Below are 27,077 nucleotides of genomic sequence, written 5' to 3' on the forward strand. Positions count from 1 at the left end.
CACTAGGCAAGGTGGAGGGGGGCTCTCTGATTTTTAGAACATTCATCACTTCATTACTCTGCCTTTGATCCTTTCCTGAAGCTTGAGTTTTACTCCAACAGCCAAATTGGGAGTGTTTGCCTAGTAAAGCAACAGCTAAGGCTTAAGCTTAGGAGGCATCGGGGGAGGGGACACAGCCAAGGACTAAAATCCTGCTTATTTGTTTTGAAGCCAGGAAGCCTTGCCTGCCAGTCAGCCCTTGTGGGGAGCTGGATGCCCAGCTGGGGTGTCCTGGGTCCGGCTGGCACAGGCTGTTGTGCACATGTTGGCATCAGAACAGAGGAGCTGTTGGGCTGCATGGCTGACCCGTGCTCAGCTTCGTGCCTCCTCCACTACATGGCCTTCTGTCATCACCCCAGCAGTTGTCAGAAGGTGCAGCAGGAGCCAAGAGGGGCTTAAGGAGGCCCAGTGTTTTCTAGCACAGTGAGGTGGGTGCCTGGACGAGTACAAGCTCCGTACCTGGATAAGCCTTCAATTACGGTGAGCTGGAGCCCGGGGCCATGCAGATAGAGACGACATTCTGGTGCCAAACTCCTTTCGGTTGCTCACATCTTTCTTCCAAAATGATCTGCTAGGTTTAGGTATATTTTTGCTTGAGGCAAATTTCCCTGGAATGAGGTAAAGAAAAGGGGGGCCTCTTGGTGGAGTAGCTTTGGATTTATCAGACCGTGGAAGAGAGCACTTCTCAGTGGTTGAGGAATTTTCCAGATGCCCCAGCCCACAGTCACTCAGACTCGCTTTGTGAGGTGCCTCCTGACTTGGCAGGTACAGACACACTGGCCTGAAGGAGGGGTAAGGCCTTTGCATTTAAGTGAATTGCTTTCAAAAAGCAAAGTTACCAATACTTAGCTAGAATACACTGATCTCAAGCAATCCCCTTCCCATAGTTCAAATCTTCCTCTCCTCAGAGAGAAAGTTTATTAGCTATTTTGTCTGAGAGGCTCAGCCAGGACTGGGCTGTATAATTTTCAAAGTCCGTGTAGAATGAAAATGTAGGGTCCCTTGTTCAAACATGGTTAAGAAATGTTAATATGAGCCAGGTATAGTGGCATGTGCCTGTAATCCCAGCTCTGAGAGGCTGAGGCAGGATTGTCAGTTCAACTTCAGTCTGGGTAATTTGGTTTTTTGTTGTTGTTGTTTGTTTCAAAATAAAAATATGCATATAAATAAAAAGAAGTTGGGAATGTAGCTCAGTGGAAAAGCCTTGGGTTCAATCCTCACTTCTGCCAAGAAAAGAAGGAAGGTGGGGGAGGAGAGAGAGAGAAAAGGAAAGAGAAGGAACGGTAAGGGGAGGGAAGAAAAGGAAGGAAGGTTAAGATGTTGACCGCAGAGCATTAAACCAAGCATTGGCCCCTTCCAGGGGCAGAGATACGTTGCACACCCATGAACTCAGACTTGAACTCAGGCTTTCAAACTGTGCCTTCACTCTAAGAGCATTTGGTATATCCTGAATATTATGTAGTGGGGTTGGGGTAGGGAGTGCAAAATTAGTAGGCTTCCCACTAAGAATTTATAACTTCAGGTCAGATCTCTCTCTGTATCTCTGTGTCTGTGTCTGTGTCTGTCTGTCTGTCTGTCTGTCTGTCTGTCTCTCTCTCTCTCTCTCACTCACACACATGCACACACTTAAATAATAGAGAACTAATTTTTTAAAAGCCAAAGTCCTGTGCCCATCCCTGAAAAGGAGTCCGTGAGTGCGCTCACCTTAACCAACAGGGAGCACTTGTTGAGCCTGGAAAGTGAAACAGGGCCATAAGAGTGATTCAAGCAGTCTATCATTGTTTTTGCTACACTGATCAGCAACTAGGATGTACATCTTACTTCACATTTACTAGACCTATTTCACCTCTTTCCCATGACCCCAGGTGTAACCTCTCAAGATATATTCTACTTTCAAAATAGGTTCTGCTGACCATACTTCAGTAAAAGGTTCCTAGAACATTAGTTTTGCTAGGCCCTTGAGCTCACAGTATAGACCAAATTCAACTAGGGAGTGTGGGTTCATGGGGTACATAAATGGACATATCATAACTTGTGGGGCTGAGCTTCAACCATTACTGAGTGTCGACTAGGACCTGAGTTGGCCTCAAAGGACACACACATTAACAAGGCTCAGTTCCTACCCCTAGAGAGTTTACAGTCTAACATTGTCATCAAAGGGACAATGATCCCTTTCTTGCTCTGGCTTGGCCTGACTGAGGGTTTCTGGAAGGTTCCATCAAGTAGGAAATCTCCTGACCTTGCTGAGTACCTTGATCACCAGGCTGTCCTGTGGTGACAGTAGTTTGTTTTTGGTAATTATCTTCTGTGAGAAACTTGATTCCTACCTGCTTATGTTTCCCTGTTCTAGTCTTCAGCAGAAACAACACAGGCAGGTGGAGCCTCAAAGTGAAGTTGCAATAAGCCCCAACAAATGCTATCAGTCTGGGGCCTGAGCAAAATTTGGTGTGGTCAGATTCCCCAGGACTTTCTAAGTGCCTTAATGAAGACAGTGTCTGGGTAAAATATTTTCATGCCTCTTACTTTATATTCCATTAGTTTTACTTCTCTCGATATAAATTCAGTTGCAGTCTTAAAAACCCAATTTCCAATTTGGAGCTTGGTTTTTCTGTACACATAGCTCCTGTTTTATTCAGCAACATGAGTGATTTGGCTCATACAAAGAGGGATTTGTGTTTTGTACTCTTGGGCTGTGTGGGAAACGTCCTGCTCTGGTTGCAGATGGGTTGCTGTCCTCTCCAAGTTGTGGTCCAGTCTTCCCACAGAGTCAAGGCAGAAGAGGTGGCCCTGAGACTGCCAGACACCACAGGCTTCTGTCAGGACCCTTGCCCCACCCCACATTCTACTGCCAATGAAGCCACACTGGGGTGCTGGGCAGTCCTGGGAGATTCCTCTCTGCCTGGGAGAACCCTCAGGGCATCCACGGAATTCCCATCCCACCCTAGGGAGGATTAGCCGTGATGCAGAGGGCAGCTCCTGGGTAGCAGGAATCGGCCCTCTGGATATAACCATGGTTGGTGATTGGGTAGAATCTCAGACCTGTCACTCTTCACTGTGGATGTCTGAAAAGAAGAACCTGGGAGGCGGTTCTGATTGAACTGGAGAAAAGACATTAGCCTTTTCTTTCATTGTCCTCTTCTGTCTCTGTTAGCTGAGCCTCCTGACAGCCATGCTCACACATTTGTGCTGTGACCATACCCATGTCCAGGGCAGAAGGCAGGGCCAGCTCTCCCCCAGGTCTCAGTGTCAGAGAAGAGGCCAGTCTGTTGGAGGAATTCTCGGCACTTTTCCCTGTTCAGATCTTATACATACAGCAAGCTGGACCCTCATGCAGTGCAGGCCACACATTCCATGCTTGCAAGCAGGACACAGAATGTACGCAACGTCTCTGACAGCCTCATGTGAGGTTCCACGGCTGTTTCTTGTGACTGATGATAGCAGTCTGCCTGGAGAGGTAGCGCTCTTGTTCCCCATCAGAGCCCAGTCAGCATCGCCCCTCCTCTCCACAGATCTTCAGGACTTCAAGTTAGATGTGCAGCATGTTATTGAAGTGGACGAGGGGAACACAGCAGTCATTGCCTGTCACCTGCCCGAGAGCCACCCCAAAGCCCAGGTCCGGTACAGCGTCAAACAAGAGTGGCTGGAGTCCTCCAGAGGTGAGTGAGTGGTCCATAGAGAGCCGGTGCAGTCAGGGGCATCCCTCCAGATGAAGACAGCTTCCTTCCACAACTGACCCTGCTCTCCAGGCCAAGACGACCAGACCTTAACCAAACTTGACCTGACCCCACAGCTCAAAATGCATATCTTTTTAAATATTCTGTAGATTTTCCAGTTAGGAAAGGAATATAGAAAATACAGACAGCTATCTTTGAAAGGGTAAAAACTCTGATTCTACCACTCAGAGAGAACTAGAGAGGGAGAGAAGAACATTAATCCCTGTGTCCCCAGCAGAGGTTTAGCAGCATCCCCTGGGGAGGCTCCACTCCATCTGCCCAAGCAGCTCACACCTGGGTGGCCCAGCAGCAGGCAGGCACCAGGCTTGGTGACAGCACGACTCCCAGGAGGGGCCTCCAGACAGAGCTCAGAAGTGATGGCCAGGGCTTTGCCTGCCAGGAAGCTGAAGGCCACCCAAGTCTCTGGGCTGTCCATAAGCTGTGAACCTGCTCCCTGCTTAGAAGATCTGAACACGTGCTCTGGGCCCCACCCCTCACACCCCTGGCACAGGAGCACGCAAAGCAATGTGCTGGGAAGGGTTTCCAGTGGCCTTCATGAACAGGGCAGTGGTTAGAGGATAGACTATTCCCCTCCTCTTCAGTGGCAGAAATTCAACAGTGAGGTGGCTCAGAGCAGTGACTATGATGAAGACCAATCGACAGTTCCAAAGTCAGTTCCCTCCCATCTGGTGATTTTCAGGAGTGATCCTCTGTCTTCCATATGTACAGCATGGGCTCCTCAATTCTTACAGTGGCAGCACACATTGTGCCTTTTTAAAAATGAGCAGAGGGCCGGGGATTTAGCACAGTGGTTCCGGCGCCTGCCTCACAAGCCCAAGGTCCAGAGCTTGACCCCCGGTACCAAAAAAAACCAGAACCGAGCAGACAGGAGCCAAAAGGTTAATTAACTTGATCGAAATCACACAGTTAGTATCCAGCACACCCAAAGCTTGAGCCCAGGTCTGGCTGACCCTAACTCCTGTGTCCTTTCTACCCTTCCTTAGCTCCCTTGAAAGCATAAAATGCTCTTCCAGGATAACATACTGACCCAGGGGCAGTTAGCCAGTTCATGAGGTGATATGTTAGTAAGTCTCTCACCCTGACATTTCTGTCCCACTTGGTGCAAGGTTTTATGAGAATTCATTTTAGACTTGGGCTGGTCACACTCCCTTCCTTCCCCTTGCTCTGTGGGGAGCTGCAGAGTACAGTATTCTGGGCTCAATTCCATCTCCCCCTTTCTCTGCCCTTTCCACAGACAACTACCTGATCATGCCATCGGGGAATCTCCAGATTGTCAATGCCAGCCAGGAGGACGAGGGCATGTACAAGTGTGCTGCCTACAACCCAGTGACCCAGGAAGTGAAAACCTCTGGCTCCAGTGATAGGCTGCGTGTGCGCCGTAAGGGCCAGACTCACCTGCTGGGGTGGGGCGTTGCTCATGGAGAGGGCAGCAAAGCTGGGCAGGGATGTGGGACCTGTGGCACCTCAGTCCCAGCTCCAGTCCTTTGTGCTTGGGGGTCACAGGGAGGCAGTGAGGCTCATGCCAGCAGACATCTAGCACTCAGTAGGGATATCTCTCTGCTGACCAGCAGTGCCAGCCTCTTACAGCACAGGCCCCTTGGGCTGGCTCAGGGGCATGAGAGGCTTGCTGGACACATCAGCATTGTGGGGGGCATCCCTTCCTCCTATCTGTTGAGGAGTTTCCTTCACAGTTTGTGAGCAGAATGGGTTGGGATGTGTGTGCTGGTCAGGATGGTGGAGCTCAGCCCAGACACAGTACTTGTACACAAGTGATAACCCTGTGGGTGGCCCCATGCCTGCCCCTCTGCCCTGCTCCCTGGGTTATGCCCAATACCTCCATCTGCTGAAAGTTCACAGAGGCCCACAGCCTCCCCTGTTAGTGTGAAAACCATAGCCACCTTTTCTGAGCACTTCCCTTAGGTCCCCACGTTCTCCATGGAATGACACTGGACGTGGAATTAGTCTTAGAGTCAGTACCAGAGATGGATTTTCCCTGAAGCTAATGAAACTAAACTTCAGTGGTCCCTCTCCAACCTAATTTCTATCTGTAGTACTGTATTCGTTTCCTTAAAGGGAGTTCCCCAAACTTCATAAGTTTCAGAGTTTATAAAACCTGGTACTTGCCTGGCATGGTGGCACATGCCTGTAATCCCAGCACTCTGGAGACAAACAGATGGATTGCCATGAGTTCTGGGCCAATCTGGGCTACATCGTGAGTTCTAGGCCAGCCTGAACTACATAGCGAGACCCTGTCTCAAAAAACCAAAAACATAAAAATAAAAAATAAAACCTGGTATTATCCTGGTTGGCAGATAAAGCAAAATCACACAATCCACAAGCTCCTTGAAGGTCCCCCAGAAAGGCAACATATTGGGGGGCAACATTACTTTCAATGTCTTCTATGCATTTTTACCCTAGCTGAGCACCTGCCGAAGTCACTGATTTGCATTTGGGGACTTTGCAATATGAAAAACTTGTTATCTTTAAATAATGGGCCTTGTTCAGCTCAGTGGGATGTTCACAGTGTGGAGGATACTTGGAGCTGACACCTATGTGGTGGAGTTGGGGGCCTAGGAGATTCTTGTCTCTCATCTCTTCTTCAGCCTCAGGGACACTGACTAAGGTCGAAGAAAAATTACCTGCACCATTTAAATCATTTCACTCCCTCATCTCTCTGACAACACTTAGAGTTCATTGTACCAATGTTATGTTCTGTGTAAAAGGAAGCTCTTGTTTCTAATAAGGAATCAAATAACTTAACCACCTTTACATAGATTGCAAGCCTCTGACAGGCTGTTTGATCCCAAATTCCTGCACTCTGGGATCTTCCTGGGGCTGGGCCACCCAAGGCAGGCTGGAGGGGACTTCCTGCAGGAAGTCCAGGTCCTACACACTGTTTTTCCTCTTCTCCCTTCTCCAGGCTCCACAGCCGAGGCAGCCCGCATCATTTATCCCCTGGAGGCCCAGACCGTCATTGTCACCAAAGGCCAGAGTCTTATCCTGGAGTGTGTGGCCAGTGGGATACCACCCCCTCGAGTCACCTGGGCCAAGGATGGGTCCAGTGTCACCGGCTACAACAAGACACGCTTCTTGCTGAGCAACCTGCTCATTGACAGCACCAGTGAGGAAGACTCGGGTACCTACCGCTGCATGGCCAACAATGGAGTGGGGGAGCCTGGAGCAGCGGTCATCCTCTACAATGTGCAGGTGTTTGGTGAGTATCTCCCTGGCCTTCTCCCTGGTCTCCGTGGCCTTTCAGCAGCACATACCCAGTCTCAGAGAGGACTCATCTTGTTAAAGGTGAAAGCCAAAAAGTGACAGTGGTTCACCGGAGAATCAGAGATCATTGGATGCCAGGGCAAGGGCCTGAGGTCCTGGGCCCTCTTTAGTTCCTTTTTGTCATGACTGATGGAGGAGGCAGGGGACGCTTAGGAAAAGCCAGCAGCCGGATGGAGGAGGGAGCCACTCCCAGCCATGTCCCTTCCCAGCTTATCTTCCCCATCCTGGTAAGGGAAGACTGGCCAAACTCACGCCTGCTCTTATTTCCCACAGAACCCCCCGAGGTCACTGTGGAGCTGCCCCAGTTGGTCATCCCGTGGGGTCAGAGTGCCAAGCTCACCTGTGAGGTGCGTGGGAAGCCCCCGCCCTCAGTGCTGTGGCTGAGGAACGCTGTGCCCCTCACCTCCACCCAACGCCTGCGGCTGTCCCGCCGGGCCCTGCGTGTGGTCAGCGTGGGGCCCGAGGATGAAGGTGTCTACCAGTGCATGGCTGAGAATGAGGTCGGGAGTGCCCACGCGGTGGTCCATCTCAGGACCTCCAGACCAGGTAAGCTGCCCCTGGGCCAGTTGTAGCCGACATGTGGATAACCCTTTCCTCAAATGAAATCTAGCCTAGAAACCCAGTATCAAAAGAAGATAAAAGCAACTCTTAGTTGTAAATTGAAAGGTACATTAGCTTAATAAGTCAGGTATACAAGTTTGTGGGCTTGTAGTGTTCCATGGAAATGAATTTGACCACCACTGCTTTACAGGTAAGAGAAGCAGGTCTCTCCTCAGCTTGATTCAATGCAGTTGTCATCTATAGCAACTGAGCAGTTACTGTATGCTCAGCACTGGGCGGAGTAATGGAGGGGATGTAGAGCAACATGATGAAGACCCTGCCTACAAAAACTCTCCTGTGGAGGAAATAAAAGTTTCCAAGGACAGGATTTGAAAAAAAAAAATGCATACTACAATACTGTGTCAGGGTCTTGTGTTGGAGAGGTGAAGTGGAGCAGAAACTAGTGCTGGCAGCCTGTGGAAGCTTCCGGAAGGACCTGTTGCCCCTCTTGGTTCCCAGAAAATATTCACAGGTGGCTTCACATGTAAAGTGTAGGTCACCCTTGGAGAAAGAAAAGGCCCCTGGTGGCAAGATTCCACAGTGAGAGGCTGTGGTGTGGCCCAGTGGAAGAGCACTTGCCTAGCATTTGTGAGGCCCTGGGTTGGAGGCCCAGTACTGAAGAAAAAAAATTCCACAGTGAAGGGACATGTCCCCATTCTCAGTTCCCAGTGTAGATATGAGAAGAAGGTGTAGGGTCCCCGTGCCTCAGGAGCAAATCGAATGGTTCCTGCACACTGCCCCCCTGAAGATTCAGGAACTCTGGAGATGCCTGTCTGCCACCCAGAGTGGCACAAGAGGCCTGGGCCAAGTGGCCAGGTTGCCTTTCCCTTCTGGCAGGACAGAGACACTGCTCCTCTCTTTCAGAGCTGACTGTGTGTCATAGAGTGGGCTGATGGCAGCCTCAGGTCTTCTCTGGCTTGTTCGGAGTTTTCTCCCTGGCAGGTAATCCAGGGGGCATTAAACACTGTTCTTCCCCTTTCTTTCCTGCTTGGTCCCCAGGCTCAACCCTGAAACCCTGGCAGGATGCTGAGGTGGCCACTGCCATACCTCCTGTGCCACCCTCCAGACCTAGCAGCCCTGACCAGAAGCTGAGGGAACCACCAGGGCTCACCAGGGCCCCAGCGTCCATACAGCCTGTTTCCTCACAGTGCCCAGGAGGGAAGGGGCAGGTGGCCCCTGCCGAGGCCCCCATCATCCTCAGCTCGCCCCGGACCTCCAAGACTGACTCCTATGAGCTGCTGTGGCGGCCTCGACATGAGGGTGGCAACTGGGCACCCATCCTCTACTATTTGGTGAAGCACCGCAAGGTATGGCTGGCATTGTGCAGCTGCCTCTCCTCGAGGCCGAGTGTTGTCACTGCACCTCCTGCTGTCCCCCTGGAGTTCCAGAAGCTGCCCCCCACTACTCCCTACTGCGGGCCATACCTTCTGTCTCCTCTGACACCTGTCCCTACTACCTGGCTGCAGTATGGGCAGGTGAGGCCCAGAGAGGTCCAGGCAAAGGCCCTCAGGTCTAAGAAAATCCCCAGAAAATACTATCAGCATCTAGTCCTGGAGCAGAGTTAACAGGCTTCTCCTACAGAACCCTCCTCCTTCTTCCTCTGTCATTTTTTGTTGATTTTGTTTTGTTTTATTTTGTTTTTTAACCAAAGTTATCTCTGCTGGGTACATATCTGCAGGAACTCTGGCATGGTGAGCTAGCTCTAACGCCAGGAAAACAAATATTTGTGAACAAGTGTTTTCTCTGAGGGCTGAAAAATGCCCCTCAGTTCTCGGAATCCGTCCTGGCTGGGTCTTGACAAGCAGGCATTTGAACTCCAAGCCCATAGTGTTGTTCAGACCTCAGCTATTTCTCCCTGACAGAAGGGAGTCTGTCCAGGGGAGGTCTTGGGAGCTGTCAGGGAGGGAATCTCAGGTGCGACAGAATGAAGGGATAGAGAAGAGCCAGCCCCAACCTTCTGGACACCATGTCCTGTGTGTCAGGGCCTCTAGGCTGCCACCCTCTTGTCTAGGCTGTTCTGGAAGAAGAAACTCCCTGTAAGAAAACAACTTGAAAACATGTCTGTTCACTCTGAGTAGTGCTATTTTCTTTTCAAGGCCATTGGATAGTAGAAAATTATTGCTCTCAAGTGGATTTTAAAAACTTAATGGCTAGTAGTATGTCATAAATGCTGTTTTTAGTAAGCATTTACATTATTTTGCTTACAAAAGTGCAGTGTGCACCTGGTAGAAAATATATGTATGTGGAACTAAAAGTATTCATCTACTTTTTCTTTTTTCAAAAACAAACAAAATGAGCCCCTTCCTGTGGTAGGCATTGGTGGTTTAGAAGCGGCCTCCCTGCCATGGACTCCATAGGCCTCTTGAATTCTGTCCTTTTCTTTTCCTTCTCATGCACCCATAAGAGGACTTGGGGACAGGACAAGTTCACCCAGGGTCAGAAAACCCTCTACGGCAGAGCAGCCCCTGCTGCCCTGTGCTGCCCCTACCTCGGGGCTGGGCAGGGTGACTTGCATTAACCCTCAGCCTGCCAGCCTCCTCACAGGCAATTAGCAAAGGGGGTGAAGGCGTTTGTAACAAGAAGCAGCCTTGTTCAGCATGTACTCCAGGGCAGGGCTAGTCCCCATCCCTATTTCCCTGTGTAACTGGACACCTCTATCTAAGTTGTAGACAAAGATCAGGGAAGGCCAAGCACCCATGGTCCCAGAGGGACAAAAGCCAGCATGAGAGCAAGAATAATATTTTTCAGGCCAATAGGTGGCCATGAACTGCCTCACACAAGAAGCAGGCTGGCAAAGGCCATGCCGTGGTGATCCGGAAATGCCCGGCTGAGGCCACATTCAACCTCTCAGCCTGTGTGACAGTGACTAATTACCCGTGCATTTCTTATTTTCATTTTGGGTCCAGTGGAAGTGTGGGACCAGCACTGGGAGGCCAGGGGGAAGAAGGGGAGGGAGGGAAGTGAGGGTCTGGACAGGGCCCCTGCTGGGCTTGGCTTCTATTAGCCTCCAGCCTGGAGACACTTGGCGTTGTTAGGGAGACATTGCCAAGGCAAAAGCCGTTCTCACTTGTGAAACTAACATATCATCACCCAAGAATTTTGAATCAAAGGACAGCATTTGAGTTATGTTTCTTTCAATCCCTCGTCTTTTGGGGGATTAGGAATCATTCACTTTTTCACATGCACAAAGCAAGTTTCAATTCCTGTTGCATCTGTAGACTCTGGGCTACTGTGTTTGGGTTTCCAGCACCGCTGGGGATTCTCAGTTTGTAAAAACGTCTCTCCTTGGAACAAATCTTGGAAGCCTGACATTAATGAGTCCAGACCATCCCTGTCCCTTCAATGGTAGGTTTTGTTCTGCTTTGGAATATTCTGCTTAGGGATAAGAGCTTTCTCTACTAGCTGTTCTCTTCCTTCAGCAAACCCCAGCTTCAGTTCGCAGGCTGTAAGAGGCACAGAGCTGGCCCCTGTCCTGGAAGGTGGTAGGTGAGAGGAAGTCATTTCACTATCACTGTTGGGTGCCTGTAGCATGCTTGGTTTTTCCTTTAGATTTAGAGAGCCTGCCATTAAAAGTTCATATTTTTTTTATACATTTTTTTCCCCCATTAAGTTTATTGGTACATTTTAGGTATAAAATACAGTTACATTCATCATTGGGATCTTGTACCATTACATGAGTCTCTTGGCTCTTATTTTTTTCCCCTTCCCTTGCCCTCCCTTCACCCCCTCCACCCTTCCCTATTAAAAGTTCATTTTAATAGTTATAGTTCAGCAGCAGTTTTATGTTCTAAGCAAGGACTGAGAAGATGGAAATGGCAGGAGCCTCCCTGGGTGAAGGGTGTAGGACAGGTCAGCAGAGGGACTGGGTATGTGTTGGGAGCTTCCTTGTGCCAAGCTAAATGCTAAGAACTTCATATAAATTGTGCAGTTTAACTTCAGAATCACCTCAGAGATTTTATTTACCTCATTTTAGAACTGAAATGGGGAGCTCGCTCAGATTTACCCAGTTGAGGACTTCCTGCTCCCAGACTTTCCAGGACAGGTTGCACTGTCGGAGTTTCTGTGCTCCCTCACCTTGTTTCCTTGAGCAAATCACTCATCCCTCCAAGCTGAGTCTGCACATTTGTGACGTGGGAACACTGTTGACTCCAATCACTGGGGCTGTTGTGAAGACAAATGAGGTAGTACAGATATGGCGTTCGTGCCTCAATCATTTTGACACTCAGAAAATATTGCTGTTTGTAGTGATTCTGCTTTTGTCAACATTCTCAACATGATCTCTTGTTAGCATCTAGACTGAAGGAACTGTTTAGCTCAGGTACAGCAAAGAGGAAGAAAATTAGACATACAGGTTTGGGAAAGTATTCAGGGAGGAAGTCTTTGTGGAGTTCTCAGCAATATCAGTCAGGCCTTCTGAAGAGCTTTCCTTGATGAGATCATTAGATGAAGGCCCAGGAAGTCTGATCTGAGCATCCTGGTGAGTTTGGTGTCCCACCATTGAGAGGGCCATTATGAGCTCTGGAGTACCCTCGGCCCCCAGCCTGGCCCATTTTCCTTCCCCTCCTGCTCCCCAGGCTCAGCTCCTCTTGGCTGCCAAGCACAGCCCACCTACCGCATTAGATACAGTGCACTAGATAGCTGGAGATGCTATTCCTTACACCAGCTGCCTTCTCCAGCAGGTCTCAAACTCCTCTGATGATTGGACTGTCTCTGGCATTCCAGCCGGTCAGCACCACCTAACCCTCACCAGACTGGACCCTGGGAGCCTGTATGAAGTGGAGATGGCAGCGTACAACTGCGCTGGCGAGGGCCAGACTGCAATGGTTACCTTCCGAACTGGTAAAGTCAAGCACTGCACCTAGCTTGTGGTTTCTATGGGTCCAAGCAAGGTATACCTGGTTCAGGAAGGAAATCCTTTACCTCGTCCCATTCACCTGGCACCCATTCCTCCTTCCCGCTGCTGCCTCCCTGTGGTTTGTGTGCCCAAGCTAAGGTCTTACTTCCCTTCAGGAGAGTCACCAGTCAGCCTCTGTAGCATCCTTTTGCCCCTTTCTTGTGGAGTAGCAGCAACCCAACAACAGAATGGACAGAGCTGGGAATCAGACCACACTCAGGGCTCTCTGTTCTTATTTGCATCACCTTGTTGTAGCACTTGGCAGATTCTCAGGCAAAAAGGTCACTAATACAAAAAGGCTATAATACATACGGCCTTCCTTGCTGATCTCAACCCATTTTCACCCAGGACGACGGCCCAAGCCCGAGATCATGGCCAGCAAAGAGCAGCAGATCCAGAGAGATGACCCTGGCGCCAGCCCCCAAAGCAGCAGCCAGCCAGACCATGGCCGCCTCTCTCGTAAGCCCCAAACCACCATGCAGGGCAGGGGCCGTGGGCAGTCAGGACTGGACTACACCCACCTCTGCAGGCCTATTCCTACAGATGGAATGAGATTTGGGTTCTGTTCACCCAGGAGTCCTTGTGACATTTTCTTGGCATTGCCCAGTTAATGAGAAAATATAGAGTTTCTCAAATAAAACTTTCTGGAATTACTAACCCTGTCAGTCTAGAGAATAGTGGCACATAGAGCAGCTGTCTTGGCCCCCATACTCTGGCTTTGCAGAAGTGTAACTGAAGGTGTCTTAGCTCCAGGTAGGAGGATCTGACGCAAGCACCAGTTTGCGGGGAGGAGCAGGTTCTGCAGAGGGAAGGCTAGGTCCACGTGGAATACTGCATCTTCTCATGATGTCTCCTCCTGTTTCCTTCCTCACCATGTGTGGCCCACCCAGCCCCGGAAGCTCCAGACAGGCCCACTATTTCCATGGCCACTGAGACCTCAGTGTATGTGACCTGGATTCCCCGTGGGAATGGTGGCTTCCCAATCCAGTCCTTCCGTGTAGAGTACAAGAAACTAAAGAAAGTGGGCGACTGGATTCTGGCCACCAGCGCCATCCCTCCATCTCGGCTCTCCGTGGAGATCACAGGCCTAGAGAAAGGTAGGGGCTGGCCACGCTCCTGCCTGATCCCTGGGCTGCCCCTGGGCCATCTGGAGGAAGAAGAGGAGATGGAGGCTCTTCCTGCCACTCGGTCCTCCACCAGCCAGCATGCTCACACTGATGCAATGTACCCTGCCTTGATCCCACAGGCCCTTCCTCGCTCTCATTCCCTAAGACAAGCCAGAGCCATTTTGCGTGCTCTTCCTCTCTGATGATGACAAGAGTTCTTGGGAGTCCTTTGGGAACTTGCTTTGGGGAAGGGCTGCACAGAAGATCCCTCCAGCCTGGGTGATAAGCTATTAGGGAATCAAAAGGCATTTCCTGAGTTCAGTGAGGGTCTCTCTCACCAGGCACTTCCTATAAGTTCCGAGTCCGAGCTGTGAACATGCTGGGGGAGAGTGAGCCCAGTGCCCCCTCCCGGCCCTACATGGTGTCAGGATACAGTGGCCGAGTGTATGAGAGGCCAGTGGCGGGCCCTTACATCACCTTCACAGACGCAGTCAACGAGACCACCATCATGCTCAAGTGGATGGTAAGTGACCTCACTGTGATGGCCGGGCCTTTTCCTTTCTGTGTGTTCCTCTCTGTGTTCCTGACAACTGGACTCCCCCACACAGGCGCCTGTAAGTGGGGTTTAAGGAAGTTATAGGAGCTGGAGCTGCTGTTAGGGGCCTGTTCATTTTGATGCCTTGACTAGTAGACCAAGCTGGTTTTCATGTTCCGGTTATGTTCCACACTCCTTCTTGGCCTTTTAGCCAGAGATACTCACCTTCATGTGCACAGGGAGGACCAGAGGGAACTGAAGTCTTTGAAAAAATGCAGTTTTTTCTTGTCTCCAAAAACTTGAGGACCTCTAGATTAAATAAAATAAGTGATGATCTCCACAGCCTTCTTGAAAGAATGTCAGAGACATCATCAGGAATGTTTGCCAGGGCCCCCAGTGAAATTCAAACTCTAGACTGGGGCAGTATTTCCACACCCCAGCGATTATGCTTTCATGATGATTTCTCTGCTCTGCTACCAACATCTCTTCTCCATTCCCTATAGTATATCCCAGCAAGTAACAACAACACCCCAATCCATGGCTTTTATATCTACTACCGACCCACAGACAGTGACAATGACAGCGACTACAAGAAGGATATGGTGGAAGGTGAGAGGCACTTGGGTGTGATATAGCTTTCTCTGCTGGCAAGGAGTGCTGGGTGTCGGTGAAATCTGGAGAAGCAGAAAACCTGGGTCTGGTGTGTTAAAGCATCTGTGTTCTGTGTCATGGACTCAATTGTAACGTACTTGGGCCACCCAGTTAAGCCCACATACTCCTTTCCCACGAAGGTGGGACAACAGGAATGTGGGTGGGTGCCTAGAATATTTTCTCCAGTGTGTCCCCACCATGCCAGTCAGTGACACCAGCCAAGACACATGGCCCTGCTTGAGTCTGGATGTGTGATCAGGACCAAGGAAACCTGGTCAGCACCCACTTCACCATGCATGGTTCTTGCTGTCTTTCCCAGGGGATAGGTACTGGCACTCTATCAGCCACCTGCAGCCAGAGACCTCCTACGACATCAAGATGCAGTGCTTCAATGAAGGAGGGGAGAGCGAGTTCAGCAACGTGATGATCTGCGAGACCAAAGGTGATTTTCTCCTTTCTTTTCTTGCTACTTTCAGCAAAGTAGGGCAAAGTCACGTCATTCTCGGCATCTCTTTCCCAAGAAGACTATTTTCCAAGTGTCCTCAGACATCTTCACCTTTCCTCCGAGCCTGTTGCTCATGTAAGTATGAGTAGGTCACCATCATGATGGCTTCAAGGAGCTTATCCATGAACTCATTAGGAACAGCACCCATTCTTAAGCTGGGAACTTCCTATAAATATTTTATTCTTGCAATGACATTTGATTGCTTATGACATTGGTTGGTTTACTTAACTACAACCTCATGAAATGGGGGAAGAACTGAGCCTCAGAAAACACTACACCTCAGCCAAAGTTGTGCATCCAGTTAGTGGGAGAACACTCTGGACCAGGTTCATCTAACTACAAGCCCAGGTTCTTGCTCTGCACTAACACATGTTAAATGTGTTCACATAATAACTTGGTAATGGATATTTGCCCATTAGTCAGGTGGGGAGATATCATTATCTCCATTCTGTAAATTCTGCAAGTGAGATAAAGATACTGCAAAGGACATAATCAGGAGATCACAAAAGAATTGGAATGGAGGTAAATCAGTGTGTTTTTCTGTCATTGAGATGACACCATTCTGCCCCCTTCTTGGCATTGCTCTCAGTCATTTCTCAGGATACTGAGTGCCTGCTGTGTGCACTTCCTGCACTGTTCCTCCAGGTACAGGGGAGTGAGGGGCAGATGTGAGGGAAGGAAGCAGAAAGAAAAGAGAAGTGTAAAACAGCAGTCAGGGTGGCAGTGGAAGATCAGAAGACTGGTATCAGGAAGTTGAGGGAGAAGACAGGTGTGAAAGAGTTCACAGTGCCAGATCCACCTGTAATAGAAAACCAAGGTGAGAAGTTTGTGTGCATCACTTTCCACCTTTGAACTGGCATTTCCCAATTACTGTTTGTCTCACTGAGTCCCAAAACATATACCTCACTGCTCTGCAACCCAAACTAATACCTAGTACTTCATGTCCCTTAAACCAGGAATAGCAAATTTATAGGTAAATTCTTCCATTCACAATTCATGTGCTGGTTTTACACATTTTAAATATTTTCCTCCCAAAGTTCACCAGTTATTCTTTCAGAAAACACTGTACCAGTGCGCCTCAGTGCTTGGCTCACAAAAATGTTGTATTTTGCAATATAAAGTTCAGATCTCAGCAACACCAGATTTCACATTAGATGCCAATTTTATGCTGAATATAGACACAGTTCACATAAAAGGGATTCTGAAGCCCATCTTGAGAGTTTGACCTCCATTTGTTTATGGAATGGGAAGACTGTATTTTCTTTTTCTACTTGTTGTAAAGAAGATGTCAAAGAAATAAGTGCGGATGTGTGTTTTGTCCCCAATTGCAGCTCGGAAATCTGGTCAGCTTGGTCGACTCCCACCCCCAACTTTGGCTGTACCACAGCCACCACCCCCAGAAACCATGGAGCGACCAGTAGGCACTGGGGCCATGGTGGCACGTGCCAGCGACCTGCCCTATCTGATTGTTGGAGTCGTCCTGGGCTCAATTGTGCTCATCATCGTCACCTTCATCCCCTTCTGCTTGTGGAGGGCCTGGTCTAAGCAAAGTGAGTAACATTTCTCTCACAAGGAGGAAGGAGGCTGGAAGGAAGAAAGGAGGGCCACCCAGCCCTTCAAGGAGCCCTCTGCCCAGAATAGGGTCAGAGGCACCTGCTCTACATCCACTGGCAGCTCAAGCTCCAAGGTCCCAGAGAATTAGAGACTACCCCAAGACTGGGCCCTTCTATCCTAGCTCCATAACCTTAGCTGATGGGGAGTGTGAAGTAGCTGAAGTTGGTCTGTCTACCTCTGTACCTACCTCACTCCATCCTCTTCAGGTGTCCAAACCTGCTCCTCCTGCCCCATGTTCATACTTCAGTTGCCCCACCTCTTCCCTGAAGCACTTCCTGCCTCTTCTCTTGGCGTAGAACTGCCTGGAGCTTTCCCGTTATCCTGGGTTAGTCTGATCTATCCACTGATTGTTGCTTCAAATAACAACACATGCAGCCCACTTCCCTCACCTAAATAATTCTCCTTCTCACTTACTACCTCTTTCCCCCAAACCAGTGCCCTGTGTCTCCCCACCCTTCTTCTCACTGCAGAAAAAAGGTACATGTTAGGAAGAAAGAAGTGACAGTAAGATTCTGGGAGAAGTCAGAATCCTGTTGGATATGTTATCCCCCTGCCTACATCCTCACCCCATGTGGTTGAGAGAGTGGAACTTTTCAGCTGCCCTAGGCCTCCTTAGCCTAAGCGAACCTCTGTCCTTTTTTTCCAGAACATACAACAGATGTGGGTTTCCCTCGAAGTGCGCTTCTGTCCTCCTCCTGCCAGTACACCATGGTGCCATTGGGAGGACTCCCAGGCCACCGAGCCAATGGACAGCCCTACCCCAGTGGCATCCATGGACGGGCCTATGCTAATGGGCTGCATGGGAACAGGAGCTGCCCTGTGGCTGCAGGGGATTACCCAGGCATGAAGCCTCAGCAGCACTGCCCAGGGGAGCTGCAGCAGGTAATGCACTCCTGAGTGTGTGGGCAGCAGGCCAGGGACAGGAACAAGTGGATAGGCTGTCTCTCAGGCTTCTCCCTTCTAGCTTCTCATCCCAGCTGCTGTGTCAGGCTTCCCTTGGTCAGCAACAGCCCCTCCTACTGAACAGTGAATGATGGCAAGTTTCTTAGACCCTTTGACATGACCTTTTCTTTACTCTTTCTTTTGAGTAGCAAGGTGACACCAACAGCCTGCTGAGGCAAACCATTCTTGACAATGGATATGATCCCCAGAGCCACCATGTTACCAGGTAACCAAGCCTCTCCTCTGCTCTTCTTTTGTTCCCAGGCTCCAGAGCTGAGCAGTGCTTTACTCAGAGACCCCCATATCTGTCAACTCTGCTCCCCAGGACCATTACTGGTTGTGCTTATGGGTACAGTGCCCTTTCTGGTTGGGGCCATGGGTTGCTTCTCAGAATCCCTCCTTCACTGGGTAGACCAGAACACCAACTCAGACTCCTGAACACCCATTCACACCGTCCCACACAGACTAAAATGGGAATGGGCTAGCACCGTCCATGGGGATGTACCCCTTGGTGTTCAGAGGGAGCAGCTGTTGTCCCATCTAAGCTCTGACCAGCTCTGGTAGCCTCAGCCAGGGAAGCTGCCAGGGGAGGGTGGAGGTGCAGGCCACCTCTGCTCCTGTCTTACTTCCCCTGTCCGGTCCTGTTTAATGCAGGGGTCCCAAGTCTAGCCCGGATGAGGGCTCTTTCTTGTACACACTGCCTGATGACTCCACTCACCAGCTGCTCCAGCCCAAAGACCACTGCCACCTCCAAGAGCAGCCTGCAGCCATCAGCCAGTCAGGAATAAGGAGAGCACCCAAAAGTCCTAAGCTGGATGCTGCCTGGGACCCTCCGTTCCACTCAGGTTAGCCAGCTTGGGGAAACCAACCAGGGGAATGGGGGTGATCTGAGGTAGGGACCCAGAACCGAGCAGTGGATTGGAGGAGGGGTGGACAGCAGTCTTAAAGTGCTGTTTGGTAAAGAGCCATCCATAGGTCTGTATGGAAGGGACAAGGGAAGTGGCGATGGGTGGGTCCCTCATTACAGAAGGCCCAGGGGGTTCTGTCCAGCTCTGGTGCTGCTATCTGTGGTCCACAAAACCCCAGGACACGTCACCATTTCAGAGGAAGGAGCCCATTTGGCCTCTGCATTTCAAGGCTCACATTTTTTTGCCTCTGATCATACGAAAGCATCTCTAATCACTTGCTTTGTTGAGTCTTGTCTCTTAATTAAGGAAGAAGTTGTGTCAACCATTAAAGTGCTAAGCTCCTGTAAACATCATCATCATAGCTCGGTGTTTCCACAGAACTTTTGCTCCTAGAGACTTGGCCCATTGGCTCCAACCCCACCCTACTGTCTCCCTCTGGGGCAACCACCTTGGAAATCTGGGGTGCACACTAGGGCACAGGCTAGTTTGGAAGACTGGCAATGTTTCCTAACCTTTGAGGCATGCAGGCAGTCACGTGGAGATCCTGGACTCTGTCTCTGGGACATTAAATTCTGAAACCAGTTACCTCTAGAGCCAGACCCAGCATCATGAAAATTGGACCAGGCTGGACTGGGAGGTAGGCACAGTGAGTGAGATGCTTCCGACCAGAAGCCATACCAATGAGTCTGGGAAGGGCAGAGCTTCCTTCCGCATTCCACAGGCTCCTCTGATTTCATCTGCCTCTGGTTCAAACTGAGACCCTGAGTGCTCTACAGTCCCAGGTCCCAGGGTAGGCAGGATGTGGATAGGAAGGGGCCCTCCCCACATGAGTTAGACCTTGGTAGGAGCACAAATGCCTTAACTGGCTGTAAGTTTCTGTCCCTCCCTTAGAACCAGTGTAACCAGCTCCTACCACAGAGGTGGGCCCAGAACCAGTCAGTCTGTCTGGATTTTAATGTTTGCCACTTTCTCTCTTCCTCAGGGCCCCCATGCTGCTTGGGCCTAGTACCAGTTGAAGAAGTGGACAGTCCTGACTGCTGCCAAGTGGGTGGAGGAAACTGGTGTGCCCAGCACCCCTCGGGGGCCTATGTTGCACAGGAACCTGGGATGCGGCTCTCCTGTAGCCCATCAGTGCATGTGTCCTTTGAAACACCACCTCCCACAGTTTAGGCAGAAGCCAATATCCTAGAAAGACTATATTGTTTTTTTTTTAAGAGACAGAAATTTGGTATTTATTTTTCTATTATAGCCATATTTATATATTTATGCACTTGTAAATAAATGTATATGTGTTTTTATAATTCTGGAGCATCCTAAGGAATCCTCACTCTTGATGTACAGAAGTAGAAACAAGCCAAAACATAACAGGAGTCAACCACGAACGGACTGGCCAGGATGTGGACTCCTCACAGAACCCGCACTGCCTGGGGGCTGCAGAAGGCCCACAGAGGAGCTAATGGAAGGCTGGATCCAAGCACACTGTGAAGAGCACCAGCGAAAAGCAAGGGCCAGGGCATCACAGACTGGAGATCCCCCCGGAAGGTGGTTCGGTCTGGTGGCAAAGGAAGTGTTTCCTAAGATGCCATGAGAACAGACTCTTGTACAGCACCATAAGCATTAACAAACCTTCCAGAATCAATAATCTGTGGCAACATATCTCTGTAAAAACAAACACTGTAACTTCTAAATAAATGTTTAGTCTTCCCTGTAACCTTCAACTTAGTCATGGATGAGTCAGCATTTTCTTTAGCCATTAGAATTCAGTCTTTGAGAAGCTGAAGAAAATACCCAGTTGTGATGTTTTCAGATCCACCAAGCCCCGAGAACTGGAAACAGTAGCAGATGTTTTTCATTTTTTAAACATTGAATGCCAGTTGTGTTTTGATTAATGCAGAATGCATTAGTAACTGTTTACTCCAAGAGGGAGACATTGTGCACTAGGCCAGGAGCCGTGGATTCACAGTTCTGCTGACTGGATTTGAGGTAAAGCTTTGGTCATACAGGAGGAATGAAACTAATCCTTTTAATGTAGGCGTGTGTGTTGAAGACCAAATATTTCCTCCAAACTACCATTTAGCTAAGTGCTGTGCTACACGTGAACATACGATGCCTGATAAATGTACTTCCCTTCTTCCTAATGGTACACCAGCCAGCATTGCTGGAGCCATTGACTCACTTATTTAAAATCAACATTTACTTACTCTTGTCCAACCAAAAGATCAGCTACAGATTCTTTTTTTTTATTGAAATTTTTAAAACCTTTCTGTGTGGAAGGGAGATTTTTCAAAAGCTTCCAGTGGACTAATAGGTGAGCTAACTCCTCAGATGGGGACTGAAGCTTGTGATGAAAGGCTTTACACACTTTTAACTGAGGGTTTGCAGGTAGGGTATATTTTGTAGATTTAAGCAAAAGCCAGTTACACATGAAATGCCATTTGAGACAATTCTTAAGAAATGTGCTAGACTTTTTTTTCTTTTTGTGGTGCTGGGGATTGACCCCACAGCCTTGCATGTGCTAAGCCAGTGCTGTAGCTCTGAGTACATCAGAATTTGACAGATGCTGTCCCAGGAAAGCGTGGGACTCCGGCTGGAAGAGATGTTCAGACTTGACTGCTTGAGTCTAGTGCACCCTCTGCTGGTCACAAGAAGATTCACACCTGCTCCTCCCTGGACTTGGATCCGTTGGCCTTCAAACAGCTAAATCTTAAAGAACTCTCTTCAAAGCACAACATGATTTTTAGGAAAGCAGTATTTTCAAAACACTGAAAGGAACAGAGAAGTAGCAGAGAAGGCAAGAGAAGAAATAAGATAACTAGGATTTCAGACACAGCCTAGCATCAAGGGCCTAGAGGTCACTTCCAGGTTAGGGCAGCTACTGTTCTGATCTTTGCTAATCCAGGCACTCTCAGATCTAAGGTGCCGCTCACCTGTTAACCCACTGGAGGTTTTTAAAGGCTCTCCCTTTTTTTTTTTTAAATTTTCCTTGATGATCTAAAGTAATTGCCAAAGTTGATTTTGGCGAACTTAATTGAAACAATGTATAAAATACATCATTGGAATCATAATGCAGATTGATTTTAGCTCTTAAAAAAATGCATGCATCCTATGAAAGGAAAAGAATTTCTGGGCTATGTTAAATGGCATACATGTGTATATTTACCTTAACCAATTGCAGGAAAGAAGGAAATAGGACATGCTACTTTAAATGTCAGCCCAGAAAATGAAGCCGTTCAGATACTCAATTTCATTGTACTTTTCTTTCTTTTTTTACTGCGCTACTGGGGATTGAACTCAGGACCTTGCACTTGCGAGGCAGGCGCAGTGCTACTGAGCTAAATCCCCGGCATGTACTTTTATTTCTTTAGATTCAGGTTTTTCGTTCGGTCTGTCATGACAACATAAATCACTAACAGGAAGAGTAAGACCTGGTGGGTGGGAGCCAGTTCATGGTACGGAGAGCAGTGGGGTCTTGCAGACCTCTGAGGACAACCCTCTGATGGGATGGGTCACCTTGGTAGGAATGAACAATGCCTTTTACTGTGCCAAGACAGGGGCTGAACTTAAGTCTCTTTCCTTTCCGTGCTGAGTTCCAGTGATAGTATGGACAAGAGTTCAAAGTGGCCAAGTTAGCCAGGCGTAGTGGTGCATATCTGTAGTGCCAGAAGGCTGGCAGGCTGAGGCAGGAGGATTCCAAGTTCAATCCCAGCCTGGGCAACTTAGCAAGCGTCTCTCTCAAAGTAAAATAAAAAGGGCTGGGAATGTGGCTCAGTAATAGAGCAGCCCTAGGTTCCATCCCCAGTACCAAAAACATAAGTGGTCAAATCATACTAACAACATACAAATAACACAGGCTGGTAGGTGGTTTTGCCTCAGAGGTAAGGCTGCTTTAGAGCACTGCAAGTGGCAAGAAACAGCACATGGATCAAGGGAACAGGATGCTTTCCACCCCTCGTCCAGGCTGCACCCTTCTGTTCTCTTTTTGTTTGAAGTTTCCCAAAGACGCAGGTGTTCATACAGAATTACAGATTCAAGACCATAACTGGAATCAAGTAGAAATGAAACTAAGGCTAATAATACATCTGGTCCAATTCAAGATAAAATAATGAAGTGTTGTTAGCTATGTTGTCAAATTCCAAGCATGGTGGATGAAGTGCTGCAGATTGTAGATTTAACTAATGATTTAAAATTGGAAAAAACAATCCTGATTAGTTTCACTATAAATTAAAATATGCAAGAATCCTTGACATGGCTTTTACAGAATAAATTCACTGTTGCTGCAATTAAAATCACAGAATTTTGGAAGGGGAAAGAGCTCAGAGCTTATCTAAATTCCTCACTTGTCAGATAATAAAATGAGGCCCAGGAGGATTACATAACTTATGGCTCTCACAACTAGGAAGAGAGTAGATTCTCCTTGATATCTTTCTCAGATGCCCATGAGCTACTCCATGTGGTGGCCGGCCTGACAATGCCCCCACTGACCCCCGCATCAGTCCTCCCACATCACACCAAGTTTGGCCTGTGTGACCCATTTGGTAACGGTGATGGTCTGTCACTTCTGAGGCTAGGTTGTGAAAGGCTGTGGCTTCCATCCCTAGGGGTTCTTTCTCACTCTCTTCCTCAGTCTTGGATCACTGGCTCTGGAGAAGTCACGTCACGTGCAGCCCCGTCAAGAGGCCCACATGGTAAGAAACTGAAGCCTCTTGCTGATTGGCAGGTGGCAGAAGCCCAAACTCATAGTCAGACTACAACTCCGAGACCCTGAGCCAGGGACACTAATCCTAGATTCCTGACCCCTCAAAACACTCTCACCCCTAACCTAAGTGCAATAATAAGTTTGTTGTTTTGAGCTAAGTTTTGTGATTATTTTTACACAGCAATAAAAAAGATAAAACACTCAGAGGTATGACTAACTACCAGGGATCGAACTTGGGACCTTGTGCTTGTGAGGCAGGCGACAGCACCACTGAGTTAAATCCCCGGCTCATGACTAACATGTTTTAAAAAATGCTTGAAAGGAACATAGAGTTGGGCATACAGCATAAGATGTTCTCCAGTAGAGAAGCTACTACATCCAAGATTTAAGGTGATAGGTGTAAACAACAAATCATTCTGACTTCTTAATAGGAATGTGAAGGAGTCTTAGACAATACGCCAAGCAGCCACGTCTAAGAATATTCCAACATACAAGGAAAGCAAGTCCTGTGTATAATTTGGAGGGGCAGGTTTAGCAAGCTAACCACAAGTTAGGAACCCCTGACACTGCAGAGCTTCCTTATACATTTATGAAATACAGGGATTGCCTTCCTCCTCTTTCCTTCTCAGTGAGGAATGAATATTCTGGGACAGGCTCAATAAGTGGTGCAGTAGTACAGACCCATAGGACTCTGAGTGCAAAGTGCCATACTCTCCAGGATGCCAAGTGTCAGTGAGATCATGCCTCCTCAGTAGCTGTGGCCATGAATTTCATAAACACTCCCCACACCAAAAGGATAGTCTTAAGCTAGTTGAAAATGTTACACATCATCAAAAGTGATTATTACAGAAGATCTCTCAGAGAGATATTATTCCATTTCATTTCTTCCTAAGCTGTATCAAAACCAGCAGATGACTCAATAAAACCTGAAAGAAGATGTCACAGGACATGAGAAACTATCAAGGATACTTAGAATACTGATGGGCTTGCAAAACTCTTCAGAGAAAACTCCCTTAGCCCCCTTGCAAAACATGCTGTCTGCTCCACTCAGAACCCAGGAGTTGGCAAAATCTGTGAGTGATTCAGGAAGCTGGTTATTTTCCTGCTTTTTGCCAACCCAAAGGAAATTGCTTTGCTATGTCTGTTTGCATTTCCTGAATCCTGAGCACACAAATAACTGCTTTATGAAGTCAACAATACCAAATTCTAATTTGCATTTCTTATTCTAAGATACTGTTGGCAAAATAATTTTTCTCTTGTGTTTTCCCAGAGAATATTTAATGAAAACAAAATTTATTTTATAAGGATCCAAGGACCAAGAAAAAAAAGTTTTCTAATGAATGGCTAAATGACCATTTTTCTTGCCAATGGCTCAAAATTAAGAATACCTGAAAAATAATTTTCCTAAAACAAAGTATACTACAAATACTTTCTTGGAATTATGAGATACCCTGTAAGATTTCATATCCAGACCCATGGAGTCCATGGTTCAGTTCAATAATAATTACATGGGTGCTGCATTCGGTTCTAACATAACCAAGTTGGAGGAAAATTATTAAGAACTACATGAGAAGATCTGGTTTTAGAGTTTTAGAGAAATTCACTTTAAAATAAAATTGTTGCAGGTGACAAGGAGATGGAACTTATAGTGAACATGTTAGAAATCTTGGGTGGATTTGACAAAACAGCAAACTTAAAGGTCCATGGGCTTCATTCATTCTGTGTAGACTGAATGGGTGGAAGGATAAGCCCTCCTTTCTTACGCAAAAGAGCAATCTCTTCCTTTAAGGCCAAAATTCTTTCTGCCTGGACTTGTATCAATTCATTGATCTTCTTTCTTGCCACAATATCTGCTTTCCGAGGGCTCTGGAAGGCATTACCCTGTTGGAAGAAAACATCTCTCTACTTTAAGTGTCATTTGGAACATGAAAAATCCTCTTTACAGTCAATTTACAAGCTACTGCTCCTTAATTTAAAGAGTCTTCTATTCTCTACTAAAATCATACTATCAGAAATGTATGCCTTTGGACTAATGAACAACTCTTAAGATGCAAATCCCCTTTGGAAGAGTAGCACTTATCCATCCATCAGTCATTCATTACCTGGAGGGTTCATCTCTGGAATCATAAAGATAGGTTTGCTTGTTTTTTTCTGTACAGCCCCGATTTTAGTTCCAGGGCAGGTCATAGAGACATGACCTTGAGTACTATATATGGTCCCTGCCCTTCCTCCCTAGCACTGTTCCCCTGCCTGCCTCTAGGCTGCCCTGAACTTGAACTACACAGCTTTGCTCCGCCACCCTCTTCCATCATGATATTCCTGCCTTGGAGCCAGCCAATCATGGACTGAATTCTTTGAAAGCATGAGCCAAATAAACCTCTCCTTGTTTAAGTATTTGGTCCCAGCAATGGGAAAGCTGACTAATACAATTCCCAAAAAGAAGGCTGACTTCTCTCCCTATCCTGCCAACTCCTGTTAATGCTGCAGATCTCACTTGCAGGGAGGCCCTATGTGACCCATGGGCTAGGTTAGGGTTTCCTTCTCTCTCCTATCCAGATATCCCTCATATGTACATATCATTATAGCTATCAGATTGATCTGTTTGAAACTTAGGATATTTGGTCTTCTTTAATCTTTTTTAAAATGGCAGTTTCATATGGTTCCACCTAAATGCTTATTTGATACCTGTTTTTCTTGAGAGATTCTGTGCCTCTTAGAGACAGGGCCCATTATGACTGAGTTTCCCCATTCTACCCAGCACCTACCTCATGCTTGTTACAAAAATAAATGTTCAATAAGCTGAATGCAAACACACATATGTTAATGGAAAAATGTAACACTTACCTAGTACCCAATCTGTACAAGGTGCTTTACATAGCTTGCCTTGTGTAATCCTCACAACTGCAAACTTAGTGTTACTATTCCAGTGTTACAGATAATGAAACAGGACTCCAAGAGATTGGCTGGCTGGCCTAAGACACTACTACAAAGTCCTTTGTGCATCTTTTTTCTTCTTCAGTTTTTATTTTTTTATTAATATATACTTGCAGTACAAAATGATCACATTCCTCATGGGGAGTTGGTACATATACATAACACATCTTAATTCTTTCTTCATCCCTTTACCCTGTCTCTCTCCTTTCCTACATCTCTTGGTCCCTTTCTCTTTTACAAAAAGATCTATTTCTCTATCTTCTATTAACTATTTTTTATTTATATTTTGGGTTTTTCACGCAAGAGAAATCATGTGATATCTAAGCTTGCATGTCTGATTTATTTCACTTAATGTGGTCTCAAGGTGCATCCATTTTCCTACAAAAGACTCAAGTTTGTCCTTTGTTATGGCAGATTGGCATTTCATTGTGTATAAGTACCACATTTTCTTTATCCATTCATCTGTTGAGGGACATATAGGCTAGCTATTGTAAACTGTGCTGCTATGCTGTAACAACTAAACCCTAGCTTTACCCAGTTTCTCTTTCAGCTAGGGGTGGCTAGCTCAATAAGTGGAAAACTTGTGTTTTCTTAACAAAAGGAGTAGAAAAGGATGGCAAATGAATACAAAACAGAGCCA

The 27,077-nt window shown here is 47.6% G+C and overlaps 2 protein-coding genes across 17 annotated transcripts in view; one reads left to right on the plus strand and one right to left on the minus strand.

The window, feature by feature from the left end:
- Positions 1–20,518, plus strand: part of Boc (BOC cell adhesion associated, oncogene regulated) — a 73,316-nt gene extending 52,798 nt beyond the window's left edge. For 7 of the 8 annotated variants that reach the window (XM_021263666.2, XM_004835709.3, XM_087215570.1 and 4 more), the window contains 16 exons: positions 3,549–3,695; positions 5,008–5,151; positions 6,694–6,987; positions 7,326–7,598; positions 8,652–8,959; positions 12,329–12,491; positions 12,895–13,005; positions 13,437–13,643; positions 13,994–14,175; positions 14,691–14,796; positions 15,158–15,280; positions 16,675–16,893; positions 17,604–17,839; positions 18,049–18,125; positions 18,554–18,744; positions 19,790–20,518. In XM_021263666.2, coding sequence (XP_021119325.1) covers positions 3,549–3,695; positions 5,008–5,151; positions 6,694–6,987; positions 7,326–7,598; positions 8,652–8,959; positions 12,329–12,491; positions 12,895–13,005; positions 13,437–13,643; positions 13,994–14,175; positions 14,691–14,796; positions 15,158–15,280; positions 16,675–16,893; positions 17,604–17,839; positions 18,049–18,125; positions 18,554–18,744; positions 19,790–19,977 — 2,969 coding nt within the window. In that variant the 3' untranslated portion in view covers positions 19,978–20,518. The remainder of the gene's footprint in view (positions 1–3,548; positions 3,696–5,007; positions 5,152–6,693; positions 6,988–7,325; positions 7,599–8,651; positions 8,960–12,328; positions 12,492–12,894; positions 13,006–13,436; positions 13,644–13,993; positions 14,176–14,690; positions 14,797–15,157; positions 15,281–16,674; positions 16,894–17,603; positions 17,840–18,048; positions 18,126–18,553; positions 18,745–19,789) is intronic. The other variant, XM_021263676.2, reaches the window with a different exon arrangement.
- Positions 20,519–21,014: 496 nt separating this feature from the next.
- The window catches only part of Cfap44 (cilia and flagella associated protein 44), a 110,247-nt gene continuing 104,184 nt past the window's right edge, over positions 21,015–27,077 (minus strand). For all 9 annotated transcript variants that reach the window (XM_087215532.1, XM_087215553.1, XM_087215549.1 and 6 more), the window contains one exon: positions 21,015–25,384. In XM_087215532.1, the coding sequence (XP_087071658.1) occupies positions 25,214–25,384 (171 nt within the window). In that variant the 3' untranslated portion in view covers positions 21,015–25,213. The remainder of the gene's footprint in view (positions 25,385–27,077) is intronic.

This window comes from Heterocephalus glaber, unplaced genomic scaffold, assembly GCF_053883595.1.
Source record: "Heterocephalus glaber isolate CG9 unplaced genomic scaffold, H.glaber_assembly_v1.0 deba00000122, whole genome shotgun sequence".
Lineage (NCBI taxonomy): Eukaryota > Metazoa > Chordata > Mammalia > Rodentia > Bathyergidae > Heterocephalus > Heterocephalus glaber.